Raw genomic sequence first — 27,590 nt, 5'->3', positions numbered from 1 at the left:
TAAACAACTTAGCAAAAGAGTTTTCCCAGCTTGCTCTTTTATAAAATTTTATAGATCTTTCAAAGGGAAAAGTACTTTATCTCCATCTTTGTCTCATATTTCTCTACCTCTACACCTATGACTATACAGAAACATTGGTATACCCTATTCTATAAAGCCAATTACTTCTTATTTTGCTCTAGTCTCATTATAACCACGTTTTTTAGGTTTTGACCACTCCCTTTCCAGAATCTTGCATCATGAAACATGTGCACAGGGAACATTCCCCAGCACAGATCACATGCTAGGCCACAGAATAAGTTTCAATAAATTTAAGATTGAAATCATGTCAAGCATTTTTTTTCTGACCACAATGGTATGAATCTAGAAATAAAAAAAGAAAAAAAAGAAATACTGGCTGAAAATTTCCCTAACCTGGAGAAAGAAACAGATATCCAGGTCCAGGAAGCCCAAAAAGTACCAAATAAGATGAATCTAAAGAGACACACACCAAGACACTTTATAATTAAATTGTCAAAAATTAAAGACAAAGAATCTTAAAAACAGCAAGAGAAAAGCAACTTGTTAAGTATAAGTGCACTCCTTATACACTGATAGTATAAGACTATCAGTGGATTTTTGGGGCAGAAATCTTGTACGCCAGAGAAGTGAGATGTTATATTCAAATGCTGAAAGACAAAACCCAGCCAATTAAGTATACTCTACCCAGAAAAAATGTTCTTCAGAATTGAAAGAGAGATAAAGAGTTTTCCAGACAAACAAAAGCTGAAACAGTTCATCACCACTAGACCAGCCTTATCAGAAATGTTAAAGGCCTTCTTCAAGTTGAAATGAAGAACACTAATAAGTAATATGAAAACATATGAAAGTATATACTCACTGATAAAGGTAAATATATAGTTAAATTCAGAATACTCTTAATATTGTAATGGTGATGAGTGAATCACTTAAAATTCTAGTATAGGTTAAAAGACAAAAGTATTAAAAATAACTATAACTACAATAACTTGTAATAGATACACAATATAAAATTGTGACCAACACATAAACTATGGTGGGAGAAGTGTAAAAATGTAGAGTTTTTATATGCATTTGAAGTTATCAGCTTAAAATAGACTGTTATAACTACAAGATGTTTTATGTAAGCCTCATGGTAACCATAAAGCATAAACTTATAGTAAATATACAAAATATTTATAAATCACAGCACAAATACATATAATCAAAACACAAAGGAATAATGCAAGAGAGGAAGGAACAAAGGAACTACAAAACAGCTAGAAAATAATTAACAAAATGGCAATAGCTAGTCCACGCCTATTAATAATTACTTTAAATGTTCATAGATTAAGTTCTTCATTCAAAAGACACAGAGTAGCTGAATGGATTAAAAAAAAACAAGACCCAACTATGTGCTTTCTATGAGAGGCTCACTTCAGCTTTAAGGACACATAGAGACTGAAAGTGAAGGAATGGAAAAAGATATTCCATGCAAACAGGAACCAAAAGAGAGCAGGGGTAGTTATTTTACATAAGACAATATAGACATTAAGCCAAAAATGATATCAAGGACAAAGAAGGTCATTATATCATGATAAAGAGGTCAATTCATCAAGAAGATGTAACAATTTAAAATATTTATGCATTCAACATTGGAGCACCTAAATATAAAGCAAATATTAACATTTTGAAGTGAGAAATAGAAATACAATAACAGTAGTGGATTTCAATAACCCACTTTAAACAATGGATAGAGCATCTAGACAATCAACAAGGATATATTGGACTTAAACAACACATTAGACCAGATGGAATTAACAGACATATACAGAACATCTCATCCAACAGCAGCAGAATACGTATTTTTCTCAAGTGTACATGGAACATTCTTCAGGATAGATCATATGTTAGGCCATAAAACAAGTCTTAATAAATTAAAAAAGACTGAAATCATACCAAGCATATTTTCCAGCTACAATGTTATGAAATTAGAAATCAGTTACAAGAGGAAAACTGGAAAATTCACAAATATGTGGAGATTAAACAACATGCTTGTGAACAACCAAGGGTCAAAAAAGGAATCAAAAGAAAAATAAAATAATTAAAAAATATCTGACAAAAATGAAAATGGAAACACAACATACCAGAACTTATGGGATGCAGCAAAAAGCAGTTCTACGAGGTAAGTTTAAACACTTACATTAAGAAAAAAGAAAGATCTCAAATAAACAACCTAGCTATACACCTCAAGGAACTAGAAGAAGAACAAACTAAGTCCAAAGTTAGTAGTAGGAAGGAAATAAAGATCAGAGCAGAAATAAATGAAATAGAGAGTAGAAAGACAATTAAAAAGATCACAGAAACTAAGAGCTGTTTAAAAACAAAACAAAACAAAACAGACAAACCATTAGCTAGACTAAGGGAAAAAAAAAAAAAGACAAAACCAGAAATGAAAGACATTACTACAGAAAACTGAGAAATACTAAGAATCCTAAAAAAAACTACTATAAACAGTTAAATGCCAACAAGTTAGATAATCTAGAAGAAATGGATAGATCCCTAGAAACATGCAACTTACTAAGACTGAATTGTGAAGAATTAGAAAATCTGAATAGACTAATTACTATAGACTCGATCAGTAATCAAAATCTTGGATTTGACACCAAAAGCAAGGGCAACAAAAGCCAAAATGAATAAGCAGGACTACATCAAACTAAAAAGCTTCTGAACAGCAAGGGAAACCATCAACAAAATGAAAAGGCAACCTATAGAATGGGAGAAAATATTTGCAACCACATATCCAATAAGGGGTTAATATCCAAAATATATAAGGAACTCATATAACTCAATAGCAAAAAAACCCAAAAAACTCATTTGAAAAAATGGGTAAAGGATCTGAAGAGACATTTTTCCAGAGAAGACACACACAAATGGCCAACAGGTATGTGAAAAGGTGCTCAGCATCACTAATTATCAGGGATACACAAATCAAAACCACAATGAGCTATCACCTTACACCTGTTAGGATGGCAATTATCAAAAAGACAAGAGAAAACAAATGCTAATGAGGATGTGGAGAAAAGGGAACCCTTGCACACTGTTGGGGAATGTAAACGGGTACAGCCACTGTGGAAAACAGTATGGCGGTTCCTCAAGAAATTAAAAATGGAACTACCATATTATCCAGCAATCCTACTTCTGAGTATATATCCATAGGAAACAAAATCACTGTCTCAGACATATCTGTACTCCTATGTTTATTGCAACTTTATTCACAATAGCCAAGGAATGGAAACAAAGTAGGTATCCATCAATGTATGAATGGATAAAAAAATGTGCTATAGATACACACAATGGAATATTATTCAGCCTTAAAAAAAAAGAAGGAAATGTGGTCATTATTGACAACATGGATGAATTTTGAGGACATTATGCTCAGTAAAATAGGCCAGACAGAGAAAAACAAAAATACTAAGTGGTATCACTTATATGTGGAACCTTAAAACAAAAATGGGTTGACATTGTAGAAACAGAGTAGGATGGTGACTGTCAGTGCCTTTGAGGTGGGAGAAATAGGTAGGGCCTGGAAAAATGGTACAAACTTTACAAGATGAATAAGGTCTGAGGACCTAATGTATGACACGGTAACTATAGTTAACATTTCATAATTGAAACTTACTAAGAGAGGAGAAAATAAGCGTTCTTACACACACACACACACACACACACACACACACACACACATACAATAAGTATGTGAGGTGATGGATATATTAATTAACCCAGTGGGAATCCTTTTACAATGCCTACATATATCAAATCATCATGTTTTATGTACATTTTAAGTATCTTACAATTTTGTCAATTATACCTCAATAAAACTAAAAAAAATAAAAGATGCAATGACCTAAAAACTCATGAATTTCATTTCAACAAATAGCTAATTATTTTAATTTGAATATGTAACCACTAAACAGCATGTTAATCATGGTAACAGAACACTGGAACATTAAAAAAAAGGAAACAATTCTGCAAAGAGGGTGAGGAAAAGTTCCTCATGAATCCTGCAAGAATCAGGGCTATGCATATCCTTGGATTTATTCAGCATTGTTCACAGAAATGATTACATCTCACCAAGTTACTAGAAAGTAAAACAGTTAGGAGAGCAATCAGTATTTTCCCCTTATTATTACGGGAAACGTAGCAATATAGCCCCTTCATTTAGATCATGGGGTAGAAATTTATATATGAATAATTCTATTCAAATTTAAAGATACTTCATACTCCATTAAAAGTCTAGTGATGGCTGTTAGGCAAGTCACAGGAGCAAAAGCAAAGACTTCAGACTGTCTTCACAGTAGTTGTTAGTCTCTGCAGTAAAAATCACTTAATTTAAGCTTCTTTTTCTTTATTTGCCACAATTTCACTTCAAGAAAACGGTTGTGGTGAATTGGCTGATTCTGACAAGCTACTTAATTGCCTGAGTCTTCTCTGAGAAAAAAAAAAAAGAGAGATAGGGCACTGGAACATTTCTAAGGTGGAAGGGAGATTTGCTCTGATCTTCCAATCCACACTACCTTTATCTGTACACATTCCTCAATGAATATGAAATGTGCATATTCTCTAAAGGATTCAACCAAAATTACCTTCATAATCTTTATTAGACAGTTGAGATATTGAATGGACAGAAAAATTATTTTCAAGAATTTTCTTATGACCAACAAGAGGAAGCTGAGAGTTACATGGGGAGGAAAATGGAAGCTGGCCATTTTCACATCCACTGAAATGTCCCTGTAGCATCGAGGCAGCAGTTGCAACTTGTAGACAGGAATCTAACACAGTAAGCGTCTGGAGAAGCCCTCAGGCTAGGCCAACCCTGTTCACACACACACCTAAGTTATCTTCCTAGAATTACAACTCTATGGCTGGTGTCGTAGCCTCTTAAGGAAGACCATTTTCATGTGGCTTGTGAGGGAAAATGGCCTACTTATTTATTTAAAAAAATTTTATTGGCATATAGTTGATTTACAATGTTCTGTAGGTTTCTGCTGTACAGCAAAGTGAATCAGTTGTACATATACATATATCCACTCTTTTTTAGATTTGTTTCCCATATAGGCCATTACAGAGTATTGAGTAGAGTTCCCTGTGCTATACAGTAGGTCCTTTTTAGTTATCTATTTTATATATAGTAGTGTGTATATGTCAATCCCAATCTCCCAATTTATCCCTCCCCCACCTTACCTGCTGGTAACCAATAAGTTTGTTTTCTACATCTGTAACTCTATTTGTTTTGTAGATAAGTTTATTTGTACCTTTTTTTTAGATTCCACATATAAGTGATATCATATGGTATTTGTCTGTCTCTGTCTGACTTACTTCACTCTGTAGTGACAATCTCTAGGTCCATCCATGTTGCTGCAAATGGCATTATTTCATTCTTTTTATGGCTGAGTAATATTCCACTGTATATATGTACCACAGCTTCTTTATCCATTCCTCTGTTGATGGACATTTAGGTTGCTTCCATGTCTTGGCTATTGTAAATAGTGCTATAATGAACATTGGGGTGCATGTATCTTTTCAAATTATGGTTTTCTCTGCATATTTGCCCAGGAGTGGGATTGCTGGATCATATGGTAGCTCTAGTTTTATTTTTTTTAAGGACCCTCCATACTCTTCTCCATAGTGGCTGTATCAATTTACATTCCCACCAACAGTGCAAGAGGGTTCCCTTTTCTCCACACCCTCTCCAGCATTTATTGTTTGTAGATTTTTTAAAAGTATACTTTTCCATGGAAAAATAGAAAGAAAAACATTTAATAAATCAGATATCTGCTTGAGTCAAAGTTTTGTATTCATATGCAGCAATTTACTTTAAATGTGATTTCCTCCCTTAATTAAGATTTCCTCAATAGAGTTGGCTGTATTTCATTACTATTACTGTATTTTCCATTTCCTTGTATAGAAAATGTCCATAACACCTGCATCTAAGGTTTATTGGGAGGATTACATGAAATGATGCTGTCTGCCTTGAGACGGCACTTATACTGGGGATCTATGCAGCTAGGGTTTCACAGAGCATAATTCACTCAGGCTAAAAAGGGACACAAAATCAGGGTATCTTTCTGATTTAAATTATTCAACAAACGATATGCAACAAATAAGGCTCATTTGAAATATATATATATCTCCACCACTACTGCTTTGAAAGAAAGACAAGGAATTACAGCGAGAATTAAGAAGAATACAGGGCAGTCGACACCATTCCCACACTCTGCCTTCCATCCATTATAAGCCACCCTTTCATTGTGCTCTGGAACGTATTCCCAGTTACACACTCCTGTAATTTATAGTCTTTGCCCTCTTGTATCATGAATTTCTCCCTCGCTACTAGATCATTCCCATCAATATGCATATATGTGCTGATACCTCCCATCTTTTAAAAAACAAAATAACACTCAAAAGACCAACTGCCAACAGAAGAAAAAAAAAAATCCTTCTTCGGCCACATGTGACCCCTATTATATGGGCTCCCTTCCCAGCAGTCCACTGAAAACACTCTTGTCTATGTCATGAATAATCTCCATGTTGCCAAATCAAAGTTTCACTTGTCTGTCCTCTTTTTAATTGAACCCAGCAGCATTTAGCCCAGTTAAACACCATCACTTCCTTCCAGAAATACTTTTTCTCTCAGCTTTTCAATAAACAATTCTCCTGGTATGCTTTCTGCCTCACTAGTTCTTCATCCTCTGAGTAGTTATTCATATATTCTAGGACTTAGTCCTGGATCCTCATATTTCTTCTCTATCCAGACAGTCTCTCTCCCAAGTTGATTTCATTCACTTCCAGAGCATTAAAAACACTGACATGTTTTTGACTCCCAGGTTCCTTACTACAATCTTGATGTCTGGGCTTATATATTCAACTGCCTATTTGACATGTTCATTTGGATGTCTAATAGGTATCTCACATTTAACCGGCCCTTGTGGACCTTATAGAGGCCTCCTCAGCATCTAGCAGCTCAAATATCACTTCTTCAGAGAGGCTTTCCCCATCTTGCTTTCCCCATTATACCTCTCCCTCTACTTCTTAGTTATTATCTTATTTATTGCCTGTTTTCCCCACTAGCATATAAGCTTTATGAGGGCAGGGCTATTGTCTGTCTTCTCCACTTCTCTAATATCTAGAACAATGCCTAGCACATAGTAGATGCTCTACATATATTTGTTAAATGAACAAATATGCTTGCTAAGCAATTATGAAAGACTTCAAATCTTGCCTGGTCTTCTCTGATAAATTTATCTTTCCACCATAAACTTCATCAACTGTCTATTAATACAAAGCATATTTACACAGCCATAAAAGTTACTGCCTGATAAGTATTTCTAGAATACTTTTAATAAAAATAAAGCAATGGGATGTTAAAAGGAATTTAGATTATCTTCAAAAGATCATTGTGTGAGACCTGTGACTGGCCATCTTACTGCTGCACCTGACAGGCTATCCTGTCAGGGTCACAGGGACATTAAGCCACCACTTGGAGCATCACTGACCATGCTGCCATAGGTGGTACTTCTGCCATTGCTTAAGTGGCCCCTCTCTGAAGAATGCAGTACTTGTAGATAGAGGCAAATTGCAGGTAACAAGAATCTCTCACAGAGGGCAGCCATGTCTAGACCTTGAACCACTTCTTTTTTGTTTTGTTTTGTTTTGTTTTTTTGGGGTTTTACTTTTTGGCCGTACCACACGGCTTGTGGGATCTTAGTTACTCGACCAGGGATTGAACCAACGCCCTCAGCAATGAAAGCATGGAGTCTTAACCACTGGACCTCTAGTGCATTCCCACCTCTTTTTTTATAATATGGAGGACAAATTTGTCATGGGCTTATCCCTGAGGAATTCTTCCAGTTCTGTATCCTAAAACTGGTATCACAGAACTGATCTTGTGTTTTCTACCCAAAGAAATATATGTGATTGCTAGAGACCTTTATCAACAGTAGGGTTGCTCATCTATGTAATTAGAAAGAAGTATGGTACCTCTGTCGGACAATTTGCTGATAAACTTAATGAGCAAAAACAGCCCAACTAGAAGACAGGAAGCAGGTTTCCATCAAACACATCCAGGATGCAACTGATTTGGACAAGCCACAGCAGGCACTGGTTGAGAAGCGTCATTAACTTTTTTGATGTTCAGAGGAATAACACTGCTATGGCCTGGGAGATTGCTTACTGGTAACGGCTATATAAAGTATATAGGAGGTCAAGAATCACCTGTGCAGAAAATGATGCATCAAAAGGAATACAACCACATGATAAACTGGGTAGAAAAACACATTGTGCAGAGCATCTTTGCTCAGAAGCAAAAGGAGACAATTGCCAAGTGCATTTTATATCTAAAGCTGCTCCCAAAGAAAGCTCAAACAAGTCAGTCTATAAATGCATCCATCTCAATTGAGACAGCTACAAACAGCTGATTTACTAAATGGAAACTAGTCTATGTGACAAAATCTTTTTGTCTGTTGTTGTAGACTGAACTTACATTTTACCTTTCATAAAAAAGAAAAGATTTGGGCTTGGATAGTGAGAGAAACAGAACAACCTATTGGCCAGTAATGTATTTCTCATCCTTCTTGCTCTGTATAAGCAGCTTGCTTCCAGCAAGAAACAAGCTGGACAGATAGGTAACAAATTAATGACTTTTTATGAACCAATCAGAGAACTGAAGCCATCCCCAAATCTGGAGACAGGCACCTTCAGTGAGACACAACACCCAAGCATTTGCTTATCTGAGGCAGAAGCTACCCTACACCATGAGCCAGGAAGATCATTAAGCTAGAAATCTGGCTAATTGCTGAAGGCCAAGGGTGGGCCGGCATGAGAAGGGTGAAGCTCCTGGGGGGTCACAGTCATAGGGAGGTTTCTACCTTTTTGCTCTAGGAACTCCACCGGGCTCTCACAGAGAGGATCAGGGAAAATCTGGATAAAGTCCCCACCGTGGTTCTAGCTGGGGGAGAGGAACAGCAACCACTGCAAAATCTGCCCCTACTCTTCTCCGCGGCTTCATCTGCAAGCAGCGCCACCTGAAGGCACTACTGTAATGCCACTGCAGCTGGGGGAGGGGAACTCTGCCCAGACCAGCCTCCCTATCTCATTCAAGTGAAGAAGGAACCTCACAGAGGGAAGGGCTTTAAGGTCACAGACCAAGACAGTGGATACTGAAAGAAGGGAACACAGGGGCAGGGAAAAGCTCTGCCCCTAGAGTAGGAGCAGAAATTCTTCCGAATGGCCAATACTGTGCACTCCCAAGAGAACGTTAGAGAATGCTCCCCTCATCCACACACCAGCACGCTAGCAAACCTCTAGTAATAACAGAGGAGTACAGCTGGAGGATTGCAAGAGACAGATTTTCTCAGGGAACAGCACAAAGGGAAGACCTAAAGCCAGAAGAGAGGACAAAAAAAAAGTCACTAGTGAACACTGAAGTCTATGGTGCCCATAGCAACAACAAACCTCAACAATGGTAACCATAGCAACAACAAACTTCAAACATAGCCCAACGCCTGGCTACATTAACACAAATCTCCACACTAAAGGCCCATTTATCTCAGTTTCTATTGCCCTGTACATGTCTGGCTTTCAACAACAAAAAAATCAGACATATTAAAAGACAAGAAATAAACAAAGTCTGAAAAGATAAAGCCATCATTAGAACAACACTCAAATATGAAAGATGTTGGAACTATCAGAGAGGAAATTTTAAATAACCTATGATAATATTAAAAGCTCTAATGGAAAAGGCAGTCATCATTCAAGATTAGATAAGTAATCTTAGCAGACATATGGAAACTATAATAAGGAGTAAAATGAAAATGCGAGAAATCAAAAACACACGGTAATAGAAATGAAGAGGGCCTTCAATAGGCTCATCACTAGACTTGATACAGCCGAGGAAAGTATCAGGTTACTTGAAGTTCGGGCAATAGAAATTATATAAACTGAAAAGCAAAGAGAAAAAAAAGTGAAAAAAAACAACAGAGCACTGAAGAGCTGTGGGACAATATCAAACAATGCAATACAAGCGTAACTGGAATCTCAGAAGGAGAAGAAAAAATGGGGCAGGTAAAATATTTGAAGAAATAATGGGTAAAACATATCCTAAAATTACAGACAGACACAAAACAACATACCTAAGAAACTTAGAGGCCACCAAGCAAGGAAAACAAACAAACAAACAAACTTACTATACCTAGACATATCATATTCAAATTGCCAAAATCCAAAGACAGAAAAAATCTTGAAGGCAGCTGGAGGAAACCCATCGTACCTACTCTTATGGATTTAATGTTTTTGTTCCCCTCCAGATTCATATGTTGAAGTCCTAAACCCACACCACCCACTGCCCCAGTGTGGCTGTATTTGGACATGGGGCCGCTAAAGAAGTAATTAAGGTAAAATGAGGTTCTAAGGGTGGTATTAGTGTCCTCATAAACAGAGACACCAGAGAGACACCCACACTGTCTTTCTCCCTCTCTGTGTACATGCACCGAGGAAAGGACGTGCGATGACACACTGAGAAGGTGGCCTTAACCATGCTGTCACCCTGATCTTGGACATCCAGCCTCCTGGATTGTTAGAATGTTAATTTCTGTTGTTTAAGCCACCTGCCCTGTGGTATTTTGTTATGGCAGCCTGAGCAGACTACGATATCTACAAAGGAACAAATATAAGAATTAAAGCAAACTTCTTGCCAGAAACCAGACAAGCAAGAAGACAACAGAATGACATTTTTAAAGTGTTGAAAAAAAAAAACTGTAAAACCAGAATTCTATCAATATACCCTGTGAAAATACCCTTCAAAAAGGAAGGAAAAATAAAGAATTCTCAAACAAGTAAAAACTAAGGGAATTCATTACCAGTAGACCAACCCTGTAAGAAATGTCAAAGGACATTCTTCAGGCAGAAGGAATATGACATAGCTTAAAAACTTAGACTTACACAAAGAAATAAAGAGCACCAGAAATGGAAGAAATGAATGTAAAATATAATTTTCAGCTTATTTTTAAATACACTGAAATATAACTATAAAGCAATAGCAGTGACAAGGTGATGGGTATTTATAATACACATAAAAGTAAAATATATGACATATATGACAATAATGGTGAGAGACTCAATCTTCCCCCTGAGATCCAGACTAAGGCAAGGATATCTTCTCTCAGTACTATTCAACCTTGCACTGGAAGTGCTAGCTAGTGCAATAAGGTAAGAAAAAGAAAGAAAAGGCATACAGATTGGAAAGGAAGAAATAAACTGCCTTTATTGGCAGACAATATGGTGGACTATGTAGAAAATCCCCCCCCAAAAATCTACCAAAAAACTTCCTAAAATGCATAAGTGAGTTTAGCAAGGTTGCAAGATACAAGGTCAACATACAAAAATGAACTGTGTTCCTACCTACTAGCAATGAATAAATGGAATCTGAAATTTTAAAAAGATGTCATTTGCAATAGTACCACAAAAATAAGTACTTAGGTATAAATCTAACAAAAAATATATAAGATATGTGGAAAGCTATAAAATACTCATAAACAAATCAAAGATCTAAATAAATGGAGAGCTATATCATGTTCACAGATTAAAGACCCAATGTCGTTAAAATGTCAACTCTCCTGATTTGATCTACATTCAATATGATCCCAATCAATCTCAATATGGTCCCAAATGTAGCAAGCTTTTTTATACAAATTGACAAGATTGCCAATTTATATAGAAAGAACAAGAAACTAGAATAGCCAAAACATTCTGAAAAAGAAGAATAAAGTAGAAAAATTCACATTGTGAGACTGAAAGATTTACTATAAAGCTACAGCAATCAAAGATAATGTGGTACTGGCAAAGGACTACACATAAAGATGAACAGAACAGAATAGAGCCCAGAAATAGGCCCACATAAATGCAGTCAACTGATTTTTGACAAAAGTATAAATGTAATTCAATGGAGAAAAGAGAGCCTTCTCAACAAATGATACTGGAACAAATGGATGTCTATATGCAAAACAAATGGATGTCTATATACTTTACACCTTATGCAAAAATTATCTCCAAATGGACAACAGATCTAAATGTAAAACATAAAACTATAAAACTTCTTGAAGAAAATATAAGAGAAAATCCGAGTGACCTTGGATTTGGAGATTAGTTTTTGCATACAATACTAAAAGCACATCCAGTGAAAGAAAAAAAAAATCAATAAATTGGACTTTATCAAAATTAAAACTTTTCCTCTGTGAAAGTCGCTTTTAAGTGAATTAAAATACAAGCCACAGACTGGGACAAAATATTTGCAGTCACGTATCTAGTAGAGGACTTGGTCCAGAATATATAAAGAACTCTTAAAACCCAGTAAGAAATAATAAGATAATAAGCAATAAGAAATAACAACTCAATAAGAAAATAACTCAATTGAAAAATGGGTCAAAAAGATCTGAACAGACACTTCACCATATAAGACATGTAGAAGGCAAGTAAACAAATAAGATGCTCAATATTATTTGTTGTTTGGAAAATGCAAATAAACACCACAATGAGATACCACTCATGACACACCTATTAGAATGCTTAAAATGCAAAAAACAAGCAAACAAACCAACAAACAAAAGGACAATAACAATTGCTGACAAGGATGTGGAACAAGAGGAACTTTCTGGTGGCTTTGCAAAACAATGCAGCGACTTTGGAAGAGAATTTGGCAGTTACCTAAAAAGTTAAACATAGACTTAGCATACTACCCAGTAACAACACTTCTAGGTATTTACCTAAGTGAATTTAAAACTTATGTCTAAACAAAAACCTACATGTGAATGTCTGTAGCAGCTTTATTCATAATCGCTAAAAACTGGAAGCAATATTAACAGAAGAATAGAAACAAATTATTTCAGAATAAAAAGGCTATTTTTAAAAAAATGGCCTTCAGCATATAAATAAAAAGGTTTTGAAGAATTCTGAATAACAAGTGAAAATACTCATGATAAAGTCCTAAATGTAAAAAGCAGCTTAAAAACTATATACACCTACACACACAAATTATCAACTTAACTATTAAAAGAGAGAGATGCATCGAGATAAAAGAACAGAAGTAAGTATTCTAAGATATTAAGAGTAGTTACCTCATAGATTATTTTCCCCCATCTTTTTTGTATTTCTCCGGTGTTCTACAATGAACAGATACGAGAGGAGAAATGTTCTGTACTGTGTATTTTTTAAATGGTCTCACTTCTTTACAGTAGCATGCCCCCAGTTCTTCATGAGATGTTGCTGGCTGCTCTATAAAAAGGGTTCTTTGGTCAGCCATATGTGACTGCTTGGCACACTGTCCCTCTTCTGGAGACTCATAATACCTGGTAGGATGTTAAAGGTTCTGAGAAGGCAGCTAATAATGAAACTTGTTTAACTTGATTTTTTTAACCAGCATTTACCAAATTTTTTTGACCACAGAATTTGTATTTTCTCAAAACTACTTAATATCTCAGGAACTACTAGGATTACACAGAACACATGTTGGGGAAATGTTCGCTTAGAACCCCTCTGGTAGTTTTTTTTTTTTTTTTTAAATAGTAATCTTTTATTTATTTATTTATTTTTATATTTATTTTTGGCTGTGTTGGGTCTTTGTTTCTGTGCGAGGGCTTTCTCTAGTTGCGGCAAGTGGGGGCCACTCTTCATTGCGGTGAGCGGGCCTCTTCACTATCGCGGCCTCTCTTGTTGCGGAGCACAGGCTCCAGATGCGCAGGCTCAGTAGTTGTGGCTCACGGGCCTAGTTGCTCCGCAGCATGTGGGATCTTTCCAGACCAGGGCTCGAACCCGTGTCCCCTGCATTAGCAGGCAGATTCTCAACCACTGTGCCACCAGGGAAGCCCCCCTCAGGTAGTTTTTAAGGGAAGTAACTGAGCTGTTTCTGGAGATTTCTTTGGCTGATTTAGCAAAGGATGAATTATATATGCCTTTTGCTCCATGGACAAGATGACCCATTATGTGGATACCAGTCAGCCTCTTCCCCCAGCCACTGCTGTCATTGCCCAATGGGCTCATGAACAAAGTGGCCATGATGGCAGGGATGGAGGATATACATGGGCTCAGAAACATGGATTTCCCCTCACCAAGGCCAACTGGCTATGGCCATGCTGAGTGCCCAATTTACCAGCAGCAGGAGAAACTAACACAGAGTCTTCAATACGGCCCCATTCTCCAGGTTGATCAGACAGCTGTCAGGTGGCTGATTATATTGGACTGTTTCCATCATGTAAAGGGCAATGTTCTATTCTTACTGGAATAGACACTTACTCTGGATATGGACATGCCTTTCCTCCCCGTAATATTTCTACCAAAACTACCATCCATGGACTTACAGACCACCCCTGGATTTACGGAATGCCTTATTCACAATCATGATTTCCACACAGCATGGCTTCTGATCATGGAACTCACTTTACAGCAAAAGTACAGAAAAGGGCCCATATGCAAGGAATTTACTGGTCTTATCATGTATCCCACCATCCTGAAGCAGCTGGCTTGCCAGAATGGTGGAACGGCCTTATGAAGACTCAGCTGCAACACCAGCTAGGTGGCAGTACCTTGTAGGTCTGGGGTTAGGTTCTCTGGAAGTCTGTATATGCTCTGAACCAGCAGCTAGTACATGGTACTGTTTCTCCCATAGCCAGTATTCATGGGGTCCAGGAAGCAAGGGGTGGAAGTGGGAGTGGCACCACTGTAACTAGCAAAATTTTTGCTTCTTTTCCCACAAATTTATGTTCTGTTGGCCTAGAGGTCTTGGTTCAAAATGGGGAAATGCTTCCACAAGGAGACATAAAATGATTCCACTGAACTGGAAAGAATGCCACCTAATCATTGTGGGTGCCTCATGCCTCTGAATCAACAGGTAAAAAAGGAAGTGCCGGCTGGGGTGACTGACCCCGGCTACTAGGGGCAATAGAACTACTACTCCACAATGGAGGTGAGGAAGAGTATGCCTGGACTATAGGAGACCCCTTAGGGTATCTCTTAGTATTACCATGCCCTGTAATTAAGGTGAAAGGAAAACTACAACCCAATCCATGCTGGACTACTAACGGGCCAGACCTTTCAGGAGTGAAGGTTCAGGTCATCCCATGATTAGCAGCGATGCTTGCTGAAGACAAAGGATAGAGTGGGTAGTGGAAGAAGGTAACTATAAGTACCAGCTACATCGACTTGACCGGTTACAGAAATGAAGACTGTAATGGTCATGAGTATTCCCTTCTTATTTTGCTATGAATACGTTTGTGTGTATATGTATCTTGATTTCTTTTCACTCTTATTCCCTAATCATGTAACCATAAGATGTATTGACTTTGTGTCATGGTTAGCAAGGAGAAGAATAAACATCATTCAAGGACTTTACCTCCTCTTCTGGGGAAGAGGTGTTCATTTTCAGTTGTATGCAGGATAGTTGTATCATGTTAGGCAGAATTATGATCTTGTTGTTTATTTGGAGACTAGGTATGGTTTAGGGAGATGTATATGGGTGCCAAGTTGATAAGGCATGGACTTATGATTTTAATTTTATGTGTCAACTTGACTGTTCCACAGGGTTCCCAGATTAAACATTTCTGGGTGTGTCTGTGAAGCTGTTTTCAGGCGAGATTAGCCTTTGAATCTGTTGACTCAGTAAAGCAGGCTGCCCTCCCAAATGTGGGTGGGCATTATCAAGTCCTTTGAGGGCCTGAAGAGGACAAAAAGGCAGAGGAGGGAGGAATTTGCCTGTTTTTTTGCTTCTTGCCTGCCTGTTGAGCTGGGATATTGGTCTTCTCCTGCCCTTGAACTGGGATTTATACCACTGGCTCCTCTGGTTTCAGGCCTTTGGACTTGGACTGGAATTACTGGAATTACCAGCTTTCCTAGGTCTTCAGCTTGCAGACAGCAGCTCCTGGGACTTCTTACCTCCATAATCCTGTGAGCCAGTTCCTCATAATAAATCTTCCTATACATATATCTTATTGGTTGTGTTTCACTGGAGAACCCTGGCTAATACAGTTTCCAATTCAAATCCCTCCTCTATGAAAATACTTCTGATTTCTCCAAAATCTTCATGGATCTGGCCCTGTTCATATAACTCTCTTGATCTCTTTTGGCCTGTGAGGCACAGGACAGCATATGCTTGTACTATATTCTCTCTGACAGGTGTGTATTTTTAGGCCTTATCCTTCCAACTAGAATTTAGTAACCTTGAAAGTAACAGCTTTATCTCTTACTTCTTCTGTATTTTCTTCCATTTGTTCATTTGTTTGTCCATTCATTTTTCATCCATTCAGTAGATTTTCTGAGTTTCTACCACTAGCTAGTTCAATAGTGAGTAACATCTGAGCGCTCCCTTTATTCTTAGGGAGATTACGGTTTAGTTGGGGATACAGAAATGAATAAGATAATCAAGAAACAGATACATAATTATAAGCCCTGGTAGTACTTTGAAGAAGATATACTCAGAGTCCATAAAGAGGGACCTAAGCTAACTCTGGGTAGAGAGGAGGGTGGGACAAGGCAGGAAAGGCTAACCATGTTGAGCTAAGATCTGAGGAATGAATAGGTTTTCATTAAATAAGGTAGAGAAAGGGTGGAGGCGAGAGAAGAGTGTTCTAGACCGAAGTTCTCCGGAGGGAAGGTGCACAGGACCACAGGATGGCACACAACAGGCTTCAAAGGACAGGTGGCTGACCAAATAGAAACTACTAACCATTTTCTTCAGTCTCTTCTCTTCTCGTTTTTTCTCAAGCTGAGCCTCCTTTTCTTCTGCCTCCCTCTTCCGACGCTCCTCCTCTTGGGCCTTTAACTGGGCCTGATCAAGATTAGAATTTGTAAAAATCAGAACCCTCAATTTGTGTGGAAATAAGATCTTTTATGTTGAGGAAAGTCAAGTATCTACCACAGTGCTCGCCCAGTCTCTGGAAGAAGCCTGCGCTTTGTGTTAAAAGTAGAAAGCCTGACCAGCAGGTGGTCAGTAGTGTAACCTAAATGTTTCTCCAAAAGAATTCTCTTCTACTTGGGAAGATGAGACTAAGCATGAATAAGACCATTAACTTTTCATTACAAAATGATTACTTTTTAGTTCTTATTTTCATTTATGAAATACTAAGTCCAAACTATATATAGCGTAAGAAAATTTTTTCTTCCATTTCACCAAAAAACCCCAAAGCTGTTAGAACTATTTATTTTTTCTTAGTAGGTACAAAATTTACTTCTGGCAGTCCAGGTCAAAACTTTGGAAGATAAGAATTACTCACCTTTGTAAACTTATCAGGTTGGACATTTACCTGTAACACATTAGTCTTGGTTATGTGTAAACCTCCTAAGTTGCCAGCTCCCAACAACTTTCATAATATTTCCTTCCTGCTATACTAATGATGCTGATGTTTTTTCCCTTCATTTTCCTAAAATTATCACAGAGTTCAGGCCGGGAGGCAAAAAGCCATATCCAAAGTTGGTGTTACACTATTGCCTTAACGGTCTTAAACAAGCTACGTTTCATCTCTTAATAAAGACCTATACAAATCCTTTTTCTTGCCTCACTTTGCATTCTTGATTTATTACCAATTTCTCCTCTTCTTTTTTTTTCTTCCTCTCTGCCAAGATCCGCCTACGTTCAGCTCGCTGAACTGCTCTCTCTTCCATGGCTAGAAAATAGTAATGCAGATCCAATATAAAAAATATAAGGAATGCTGCAAAAGAAATGTCTCCATTTTATAGTAAAATTTAGTGTTATTGTTAAAAGTTTCCTTTTAAGTTGAATGTTCACAATCTCAGAAGTATATGTGTGTGCATAACATTTATATAAAAATATAATTACGGGCTTCCCTGGTGGTGCAGTGGTTAAGAGTCCGCCTGCCAATGCAGGGGGCACGTACAGGTTCGAGCCCTGCTCCACATGCCGTGGAGCAACTAGGCCCGTGTGCCACAACTACTGAGCCTGCACTCTAGAGCCCACAAGCAACAACTACTGAGCCCGCGTGCCACAACTACTGAAGCCCATGCACCTGGAGCCCGTGCCCTGCAACAAGAGAAGCCACCACAATGAGAAGCCCGCGCACCACAACGAAGAGTAGCCCCCGCTCGCAGCAACTAGAGAAAGCCGTGCACAGCAACAAAGAACCAAAGCAGCCAAAATAAATAAACAAATAAATAAAATTTAAAAAATATATATATAATTACAAAAACTGTAGGTATACACACACACACACACACACGCCCTACAAGTTAAAGATCTACAATCCCATCCTCAGCAATGATGAACAATTTGCAGATTAATTATGTTTTTGTTCACATTTCTATTAGAATAACTGTTCACTAGTTTAAACAAGATAATCTGTCTTGATGATACTTTTAGTACGTGAAACCCAGAAACCAGAATTTTAATCTGATAATTCTTTTAATGAATGTAGAAAACTTTAATTACATCTAACAAATACTCTGAGAATAGAATCACTCCTCAGATCCCACTGAGTTTGCTACTTTTTCCTAAGTCACTATACATATGTCTGTATATGTAACAACAATGACAACAAACAAACTGAAGTTTGGGGTCATAATGATTACATTTTTAAACTAGCTTTAAGGCCTGGATATCCAGATGGACAGGAAATGGAATCGTACTAGGCATCTGAAGAACTGGCATCTGAATGAATTCAAGTGTCAGACTCCTGTTCTTGACAGTCTATTAAATATCCATCCAAAACAAGCAAATGTGCAAGATGGCTTGACAATACGACTCTGTCACCAGTTGGGGTTTCATAGGCAGGGGGGCATGGGTGGGAAGAGTATCAAGTTCTGCTCACCTAAGTCAGCCAATGGTTACTTTCGGTTCCTTGTGCTATGTTACAGAGAAGAAAATTTAATTCCAAGTTTCAAGAATTAATAAACAAAAAACTCGCCAGGCTATTTCTTACAGATATTAAGTGTCTGCTTTGCTGGAAAAAGAATAGTGGGGTTGGCACAGATGGCAGGAATGGGACTCTCTTTAAGGGGGCAGAAATAGACTAGAGGATTAAAGTGAGAGAGCCCCGAGAGGCAGAGTCTGTGGTAATATGGCCTTTTTCCATCTTTTCTAGAGCCAGTCATTAAAGACTACTTGAAAAGTAACCAGGTGTTCTAAAACATGCAAAGTCTTTGATTGGATAATAATTTTTTAAAAATAATCACACCAAACTGGGCATTTCCTGAGCATCCTCATTGGCGGACAAAGAGGGCATAAACTGCTGACCTGGAAGAGAGTCAAGGTAAAGATGGCTGATTTCTTCATTAACAGGAATGGACTTCAGGCACAGTGTCCTTCAGGTGACATCACTTCCTGTTAGGGCAGCAATCTTACCATAGATGAAAGATCAGATTTACAAACCACAACGTAATTGTCAAAATGCCTACCACTTCATATAAACATATGTTCAGTGCATGACTAAGTACAGAGTCAAAACAACTGGCAGATTCACTAGGGGGGTTCTAAGGAATACTTCTATTCTCATAGTATGGTTTGGTTTAAATAATGATTTCTATGCACATCAAGAATGTTATTAAAATGTCTGGTTTGATTTGTAGAGACATGGATGGACCTAAAGACTGTCATACAGAGTGAAGTAAGTCAGAAAGAGAAAAACAAATATATACCAACGCATATATGTGGAATCTAGAAAAATGGTATAGATGAACCGGTTTGCAAGGCAGAAATAGAGACATGGATGTAGGGAACAAATGTATGGACACCAAGGGGGGAAAGCGGCAGGGAGTGTGATGAATTGGGAGATTGGGATTGACATATATACACTAATATGTATAAAATAGGTAACTAATAAGAACCTGCTGTATAGCACAGGGAACTCTACTTCACTCCACTGTACAGTAGAAACTAATACAACATCGTAAAACAACTATACCTCAATAAAAAAAATGTTTTTTTAAATGTCTGGTTTGTGGATTTCATTCTAAAAGCCTATCATCAAGGCACAACCCATTATAAAATGATGTAATAACTTGATGTGGATTGCTGTAAACTGATCAATATTTTAATGTTAACAAAGTACAGTGATAGGTGATCTTTATCAGGGTTTATTCTTAGCAGCTACATGGAATTTTTTATTTGTGTAATTGTCCCATTTCTAAAATCGCAATCAAAATTACAGAAAAATGCTTAAACCTTTCAGCAATGTTTTGTTTGTTTTTTGTTTTTGTATTGGCTAGGAAGACTAGAAAGTTTGGCAAAAAGGGTAGGAAAAAGTCGTGGCATTCTCTGGTGTATCCACTTCTCATGTGTCTACCCATCTCAGACTTTGAATAGGTTCTGCCGAGCCTCAAAACCCAAGAGTTGCCAGGATTCAGTCCCAACACATTCTACTCCAAGAGGAAAGATAACCACAACCAAGGCCCCACCAAGACAGCCCTGCCTTTCAGTATGGGATGGGGTGCCATCAGCTGCCTTGGATTCCTTCTGGGTCCAGACAGAGAACTTCGGGAGTCACTTCTACTACCTTCAGTCCCAGGGGAAGCAACAGGTGACCTGCGGGAAAAAAAAAGGAACAGAATTCAGACCAATCACTAGCTTCATTCAAAGCCCTTGCACCTGAGGAACTCAACACCTTTTACAAACTTTAATTAATCCTCACTTTCTGAAATAACTATGTATTATTATACCCATTCAATAAATTGGTGTAATGAGGTGTGGAAAGGTCGAGTGATTGGCCTGAGTCTACAATGTGAGTCAGGCGCTCTGATTCCCATCCCAGTGCTTCAAATCAATACATCACCCACTTCTTATCCTACCATTTATCACACATACTGAGTATGTCACAAGCACGTCTAAAACCATCTTAAATAGCTTTTGAGAAATTTGGACTCTAATTCTAGGCTCAAAGATGTTTACTTTTATCTCAAACAACTACAGACTTAAGCTAGGTAACTGGCCATAACCAAGGGCTGCTCCATTTGGACCTGATACTGTCTGACCTTGTTCTCAGCCCTAAACATACTCAGAAATCCAGAAATTGAGTTAGAGCAAGTAAGCATTTTTCTCTTTTACTGGTATAGTACTGCTACAGTATAGACAGAGCTCCTCAGACAAAGGCAGCCACCATACAAATGCTAACTATATAACGGGATCCTTATAGGCAGCCACTTGCCTTACATACGTTTTGGTACCTGTCACATACCAGTCACCACTCACGGGGCTTCTCTGCTTTGCGAGTGCACAGTAAAAGAAAAGGAGTAATTGTAGAGTCCGGACGCTGGGTAAAGTTCAGGAGCCTTTCGATCACAAAGTAAAAAACCCCAAATAAAGAGTCCAAAGAGTGTTCTGATACAATGGACATACTTTGGAAGCACCTGGCAGGTTCTTTTTCGTTCATCTTCTCTGGGGTTTGACGGTAGGCAGCTCTGTGTGTCAGCATGCCCTGCTGCCCGCCGAGCCTCTGCCAGCCGCTGGTTTTCCCTCAGCTCCAGAATTGTTTTCTGCTGTTCCTGAAGTTTCTTCTTCTGCTTTTCAATCAGCTGTTGCTGGAAGATGTGGCGGTTATGGAAATGACCCATGCACATAGGTTCTGCTTTCTGGCTGCTGGTTCTGAGCTTCTCTTTGTTGCCAGGCTGTTGGGAGGGCTCAGTGTCTAGGGCCTTGTGCGGTTTAGTGTCAGATGTATCCAGAGGGACATTCTGGAGGGGAACCTGCAAGATGTCCTTTGTTGGTCTTCCTAGGTGGGGGCTGGGCACATAACCATTGGTCCCCAAGGGAGGTTTTTCCCACAAAGAGGGGACGGCAGCCGCCTGAGAGAGAAGGAACGTGTGATAGCTCAGCTATTTAAAGGACTGTACTGGTGAGATCCAACTCTACCTGGTCAGCACTGTTCTGTTTAATGGCACAATTGCCCTGCACCCCAGCCAGAGCTGCCCTGTGCTCCTGGCCTGACCATCTCAGAAGCCACCAGCCTTAGCCCCGTGAGTCACTCTTAGAACGTGCCCTGCTGCTCACCACAGAAGCTGGTGGGAGAGTGGGTACAATCATACAAACCACTGCCATGGCCAGGATATGTGGAATCAGAAAAATGTGCTCTTAGAAATATCTAATTTGGATAGTTTGTTTGTGAATTAGGCATGATTACTCCAGATATATATTCCAGGAATTTAATCTGCATGAATTGACCCTGAATTTTGCAGGAAATTGAAAATATTGTGGCAAAGTATATACTGTTTCTCAAGAATGTTTGAAAACTAAGGAATAACTTTACAAATCAATAATAGCTCTTTAATAATAACAATAGCTCTTTATTTTTTTATTTTTATTTATTTATTTTTTATATCATTATTGGAGTGCAACTGCTTTACAATGGTGTGTTAGTTTCTGCTTTATAACAAAGTGAATCAGTTATACATATACATATGTTCCCATATCTCTTCCCTCTTGCGTCTCCCTCCCTCCCACCCTCCCTAACAATAGCTCTTTAATAAGAGCTCTTTCAATGTCTCTCTTGCCACCAGTAAATTAATCACAGGGTATCTATTTCAGGATCAAGGCCTAGATTAAAGCATACAGCTTTAATCCAGCTATTCCCAAACAATTTATTTATGGGAAATATTTGCAAGCCCACGATCACTGGGCAAATATCTGTATTATATAAGAATAATGCTACCTAATAATATTTTGTATTAGCATATGGCTTAATAGTTTTCAAAGCTTTATCACATAAATCTCATTTAACACACTGAGGTGTCATACTCAATTACAAATTCTATACAGATGGGAAAGATGCAGAATTCTTAATCAGAAAAATTTATCCTGGCTAAAATAATGTCACAGTTAAAATGTTTCTTCTAGAATAGTTTGATTCCATGCTCTAAGCTCTGACCGGTTTTTGATTCTGTCACCTGCAGTGGTGTAAGGAAAAAAAGTACTGTGAACTATCTTATTATCTTAGAAGCTTCTAGCTCTAACAGGGCGCCATATTTGGGAACTCAAAGATATTTTTCAGAATGATGGAAATATTTTCCATAGACTCAGCCAAAGTGAAAGATGTGATATATGGAAACTCTGAAAATGTTAAATATTTTAAAAAATATCTTTTATTTCAGAAATGTCAGTGGACATTTATTCATGAGAACACCTGCTTAAGCAATTTAGCGTCAAGCAGGGTTTGTGTTTTAGGCCCTTTTAAACTTTGTGGTAATGATACGTTATTAACCCAGCAAGACTGTAAAAGCCTTGAGTACAGCAACAAGATTTCTTTTGGATCATGGTAACTTTTTAAGGTGAAAATAAGAGAACGAAAGAAAATCTTAATGGTACAGACTGTACTTAATAGAACAGGACTGAACAGTCTGGCTCAATTAGAGAAAATCACCTATTAGCTAACTGATAATTTCAAAAAATTTCAAGGTATAAGATATGGGTTTATGCGTTCCTGTGACTGTACAATTAATGAACATCTAACTATAGATTTTATATTGTCATTTGTTCATGTTACACTATATACTCTGGACAAGATCAGAATTTATCAGTAAACTATAGAGTCTATTATATCCTTTTATTTTAATTTGCTCTATTTTTCACAATTTTATCTTTTCTTGATAAAATCTTTTGTCTTGACTTCAGAGATCTGGAGACATTTGAGTCTAAATTATATATACATTTAGTAATTTTTCTGTTTTATGCAGGTAACAAAAGACTTTCTGCTGACATTTTCCGTTTGAAGATAATAGTGGAACTTTGTGAGGTAAAAGGTTCCACAGAGCTATTGGGTGGAACCGATAAGATTCTCTTGGGTCTCAATGGAAACAAGATTATCTAACTGACATAAAGTTACATAAATTGCCTAGGGGAAGGGACCAAATAAGCATCCTCATGATCCCCCTTTGTTGAGACACTAAGCTTAAATTAAAACCAGCCTACTTGTTGGCAGTAATAACAATAATCACAATAAAAAGCAAGGCTGGGAATCATCCAAGTGTTCGATTTAACTTCACACATTTGAGTTAAGTATTGATACTTAAAGGCATTATGTAGAAGGTGGCAGGGGAAGGGTTGGGGGAAGGATAGATTGGGAGTTTGAGATTGACATAAACACACTGCTATATTTAAATAGATAACCAACAAGGACCTACTGCAGAGCACAGGGAACTCTGCTCAATATTTTGTAATAACCTAAATGGGAAAAGAATTTGAAAAAGAATCAATACATGTATAAGTATAACCGAATCACTTTGCTGTACACCTGAAACTAACACAACATTGTTAATCAATGATACTCCAATATAAAATAAAACTTAAGAAAAAAGAAAATGAGTTAAATAGGTTTCCCTACAGATTAATAATTCTGAACTTAGAGCACAGAATTTAAAATAAATGTACAATGTAAAAGAATGAAATTAGAACACCACACACAAAAATAAACTCAAAATGGATTAAAGACCTAAATGTAAGGCCAGACACTATCAAACTCTTAGAGGAAAACATAGGCAGAACACTCTATGACATAAATCACAGCAAGATCCTTTTTGACCCACCTCATAGAGAAATGGAAATAAAAGCAAAAATTAAAAAATGGGACCTAATGAAACTTCAAAGCTTTTGCACAGCAAAGGAAACCATAAACAAGGCGAAAAGACAACCCTCAGAATGGGTGAAAATATTTGCAAATGAAGCAACTGACAAAGGGTTAATCTCCAAAATTCACAAGCAGCTCATGCAGTTCAATATCAAAAAACCCAATCCAAAAATGGGCAGAAGACCTAAATAGACATTTCTCCAAAGAAGATATACAGATGGCTAACAACCACATGAAAGGATGCTCAACATCAGCAATCACTAGAGAAATGCAAATCAAAACTACAATGAGGTATCACCTCACACCAGACAGAATGGCCAACACCAAAAAATCTACAAGCAATAAGTGCTGGAGAGGGTGTGGAGAAAAGGGAACCCTCTTGCACTGTTGGTGGGTATGTAAATTGATACAGCTACTATGGAGAACAGTATGGAGGTTCCTTAAAAAACTAAAAATAGAATTACCACATGCCCCAGCAACCCCACTACTGGGCATATACCCTGAGAAAACCATAATTCAAAAAGAGTCATGTACCACAATGTTCATTGCAGCTCTATTTACAATAGCCAGGACACGGAAGCAACCTAAGTGTCCATCGACAGATGAATGGATAAAGAAGATGTGGCACATACGTACAATGGAATATTACTCAGCCATAAAAAGAAACGAAATTGAGTTATCTGTAGTGAGGTGGATGGACCTACACACTGTCATACGAGTGAAGTAAGTCAGAAAGAGAAAAACAAATACCATATGCTAACACATATATATGGAATCTAAAAAAAAAAAGTGGTTCTGAAGAACCTAGGGGCAGCACAGGAATAAAGATGCAGATGTAGAGAATGGACTTGAGGACACGGGAAGGGGGAAGGGTAAGCTGGGACAAAGTGAGAGAGTGGCATGGACTTACATATACTATCAAATGTAAAATAGATAGCTAGTGGGAAGCAACCACATAGCACAGGGAGATCAGCTCAGTGCTTTGTGACCACCTAGAGGGGTGGGATAGGGAGGGTGGGAGGGAGACGCAAGAGGGAAGAGTTATGGGGATATATGTATATGTATAGCTGATTCACTTTGTTATAAAGCAGAAACTAACACACCATTGTAAAGCAATTATACTCCAATAAAGATGTTAAGAAAATAAATAAAATAAATGTACAACTAGGAAAGTTATTTGTATTCATATATGACAGACAAATAATTAAAAACAAAATAAAACAAAACTTAACTGTATATAGTACCAAACACCATAAATAAACCAAAAAGACAAATAAAAACAATGAAAAAAACCTGCAGAATATATAATAATAAAAGCATCAATAGTCTTAAAAATATAAAGAGCTCCTATAAACAAGAAAAAGATATATATTCAAGGATAAAAATGGATAAAAGGTATCACTATTCATCTTTCTATACCCATTTTCAGATACATATATATATGTAAATGGAAAATATAAAAAATGTTTAACCTCACTAGTAATAAAAAATGCAAATGTTGAAGCAATAGTAACACAAAAAATATTTTACTTGTCAACTTGGCAAAAATGATAAATATGTTATCAGTCAGGAAAACAGGTACTTCTTTGACACAACCTTCCTGGAAGGGCAATTTGGTAAAAGTCTTTAAAATATGCATTCTACTTTTAGGTATTTATCCTAAGTAAAGCCTTATGGATGTGTGCAAAGACTTAGCTACTTGTTCACTGAAGCTCTGTTTATAATAGTGGCAAACTAGAAACAACTTAAATGTCCAGCAACAAAGAAGGAGGTATACAGTCTAGCTCGTGGTTCATGATAGAATTTCATGCAGCCATTAAAAAAGATGGCACAGAATGACAGTCCTTAACCAGGGGTTATTCATCAGGTTCACCCGTGGAACTTTAAAAAAAGTATGGTGCCCCACACCCAGAAATTCTGATTTAGTAGGTCTGATTCTGTGTTATACTCTCAGTTGGGAACTACTGTTGCAGAAGTAGATTTAGTGACACAGAAAATTCTCGTATTGCAGAAAATAATTTTAGAAAAACAGATTACGTTATTATTAAGTAGAAAAATATATTCTCATCAAAGTGGGTATAGAGGGAACATATCTCACCATAATAAAAGCCATTTATGATATACCCATAGCCAATATAATACTCAATGGTGAAAAGCTGAAAGCCTTCCCAATAAATTCAGGAACAAGACAAGGATGCCCACTCTCACCACTTCTATTCAACACAGTATTGGAAGTCCAAGTCACAGCAATCAACAAGAAAGAGAAATAAAAGGTATCCAAATTGGAAGAGAAGAGGTAAAACTGTCACTATTTGCAGATGACATGATTCTCTATACAGGGAACAATAAAGACTCTACACAAAAACTATTAGAACTAACAAATGAATTCAGTAAGGGGACTTCCCTGGAGGTCCAGTAGTTAAAACTCCATGCTTCCACTGTAGGGGGCATGGGTTTGATCCCTGATCGGGGAACTAAGATCCTGCATGCCATGTAGCATGGCCAAAAAAAAAAAAAGAAAAAGGAATTCAGTAAGGTAGCAGGATACAAGATTAACATACATAAATCTGTTGCATTTGTTAATACTAACAATGAAATATCAGGACGAGAAAGCAAAAAAGAAAATCCCATTTAAAATTACATCATATTGGCACAATACTGTAAATCAACTATACTTCAATAAATAAAGTTGTGTCCAAAAAAACCTAGGAATAAACTTAACCAAGGAAGTGAAAGACCTATACACTGAAAACTACAAAACACTGATAAAGGAAACTGAAGGTGATTCAAAGAAATGGAAAGATATCCCATGCTCTTGAATTGGAATAATTCATACTATTAAAATGGCCATACTGGGCTTCCCTGGTGGTGCAGTGGTTGAGAGTCCGCCTGCCGATGCAGGGGACACGTGTTCGTGCCCTGGTCCAGGAAGATCCCACATGCCGCGGAGCGGCTAGGCCCGTGAGCCATGGCTGCTGAGCCTGT

At 37.6% G+C, this 27,590-nt stretch overlaps 1 protein-coding gene and 1 pseudogene across 4 annotated transcripts in view; one reads left to right on the top strand and one right to left on the bottom strand.

Moving 5' to 3' along the window:
• CCDC191 (coiled-coil domain containing 191) overlaps window positions 1-27,590 on the bottom strand; it is a 102,815-nt gene that overhangs the window by 20,356 nt on the left and 54,869 nt on the right. For 3 of the 4 annotated variants that reach the window (XM_033432129.2, XM_033432127.2, XM_004272045.4), the window contains 4 exons: window positions 21,386-21,831; window positions 20,463-20,575; window positions 17,623-17,705; window positions 16,769-16,870 (listed from right to left, as the gene is read on the bottom strand). In XM_033432129.2, the coding sequence (XP_033288020.2) occupies window positions 16,769-16,870; window positions 17,623-17,705; window positions 20,463-20,575; window positions 21,386-21,831 (744 nt within the window). The remainder of the gene's footprint in view (window positions 1-16,768; window positions 16,871-17,622; window positions 17,706-20,462; window positions 20,576-21,385; window positions 21,832-27,590) is intronic. The other variant, XM_033432130.2, reaches the window with a different exon arrangement.
• On the top strand, window positions 7,864-8,477 carry LOC117202244 (ATP synthase F(0) complex subunit B1, mitochondrial-like; annotated as a pseudogene).

The sequence above is a fragment of the Orcinus orca genome, chromosome 5 (genome assembly GCF_937001465.1).
Source record: "Orcinus orca chromosome 5, mOrcOrc1.1, whole genome shotgun sequence".
NCBI classification, from domain to species: domain Eukaryota; kingdom Metazoa; phylum Chordata; class Mammalia; order Artiodactyla; family Delphinidae; genus Orcinus; species Orcinus orca.
Note: the sequence above shows the minus strand (reverse complement) of the source record. Positions and strands in the feature narration are given on the sequence as shown.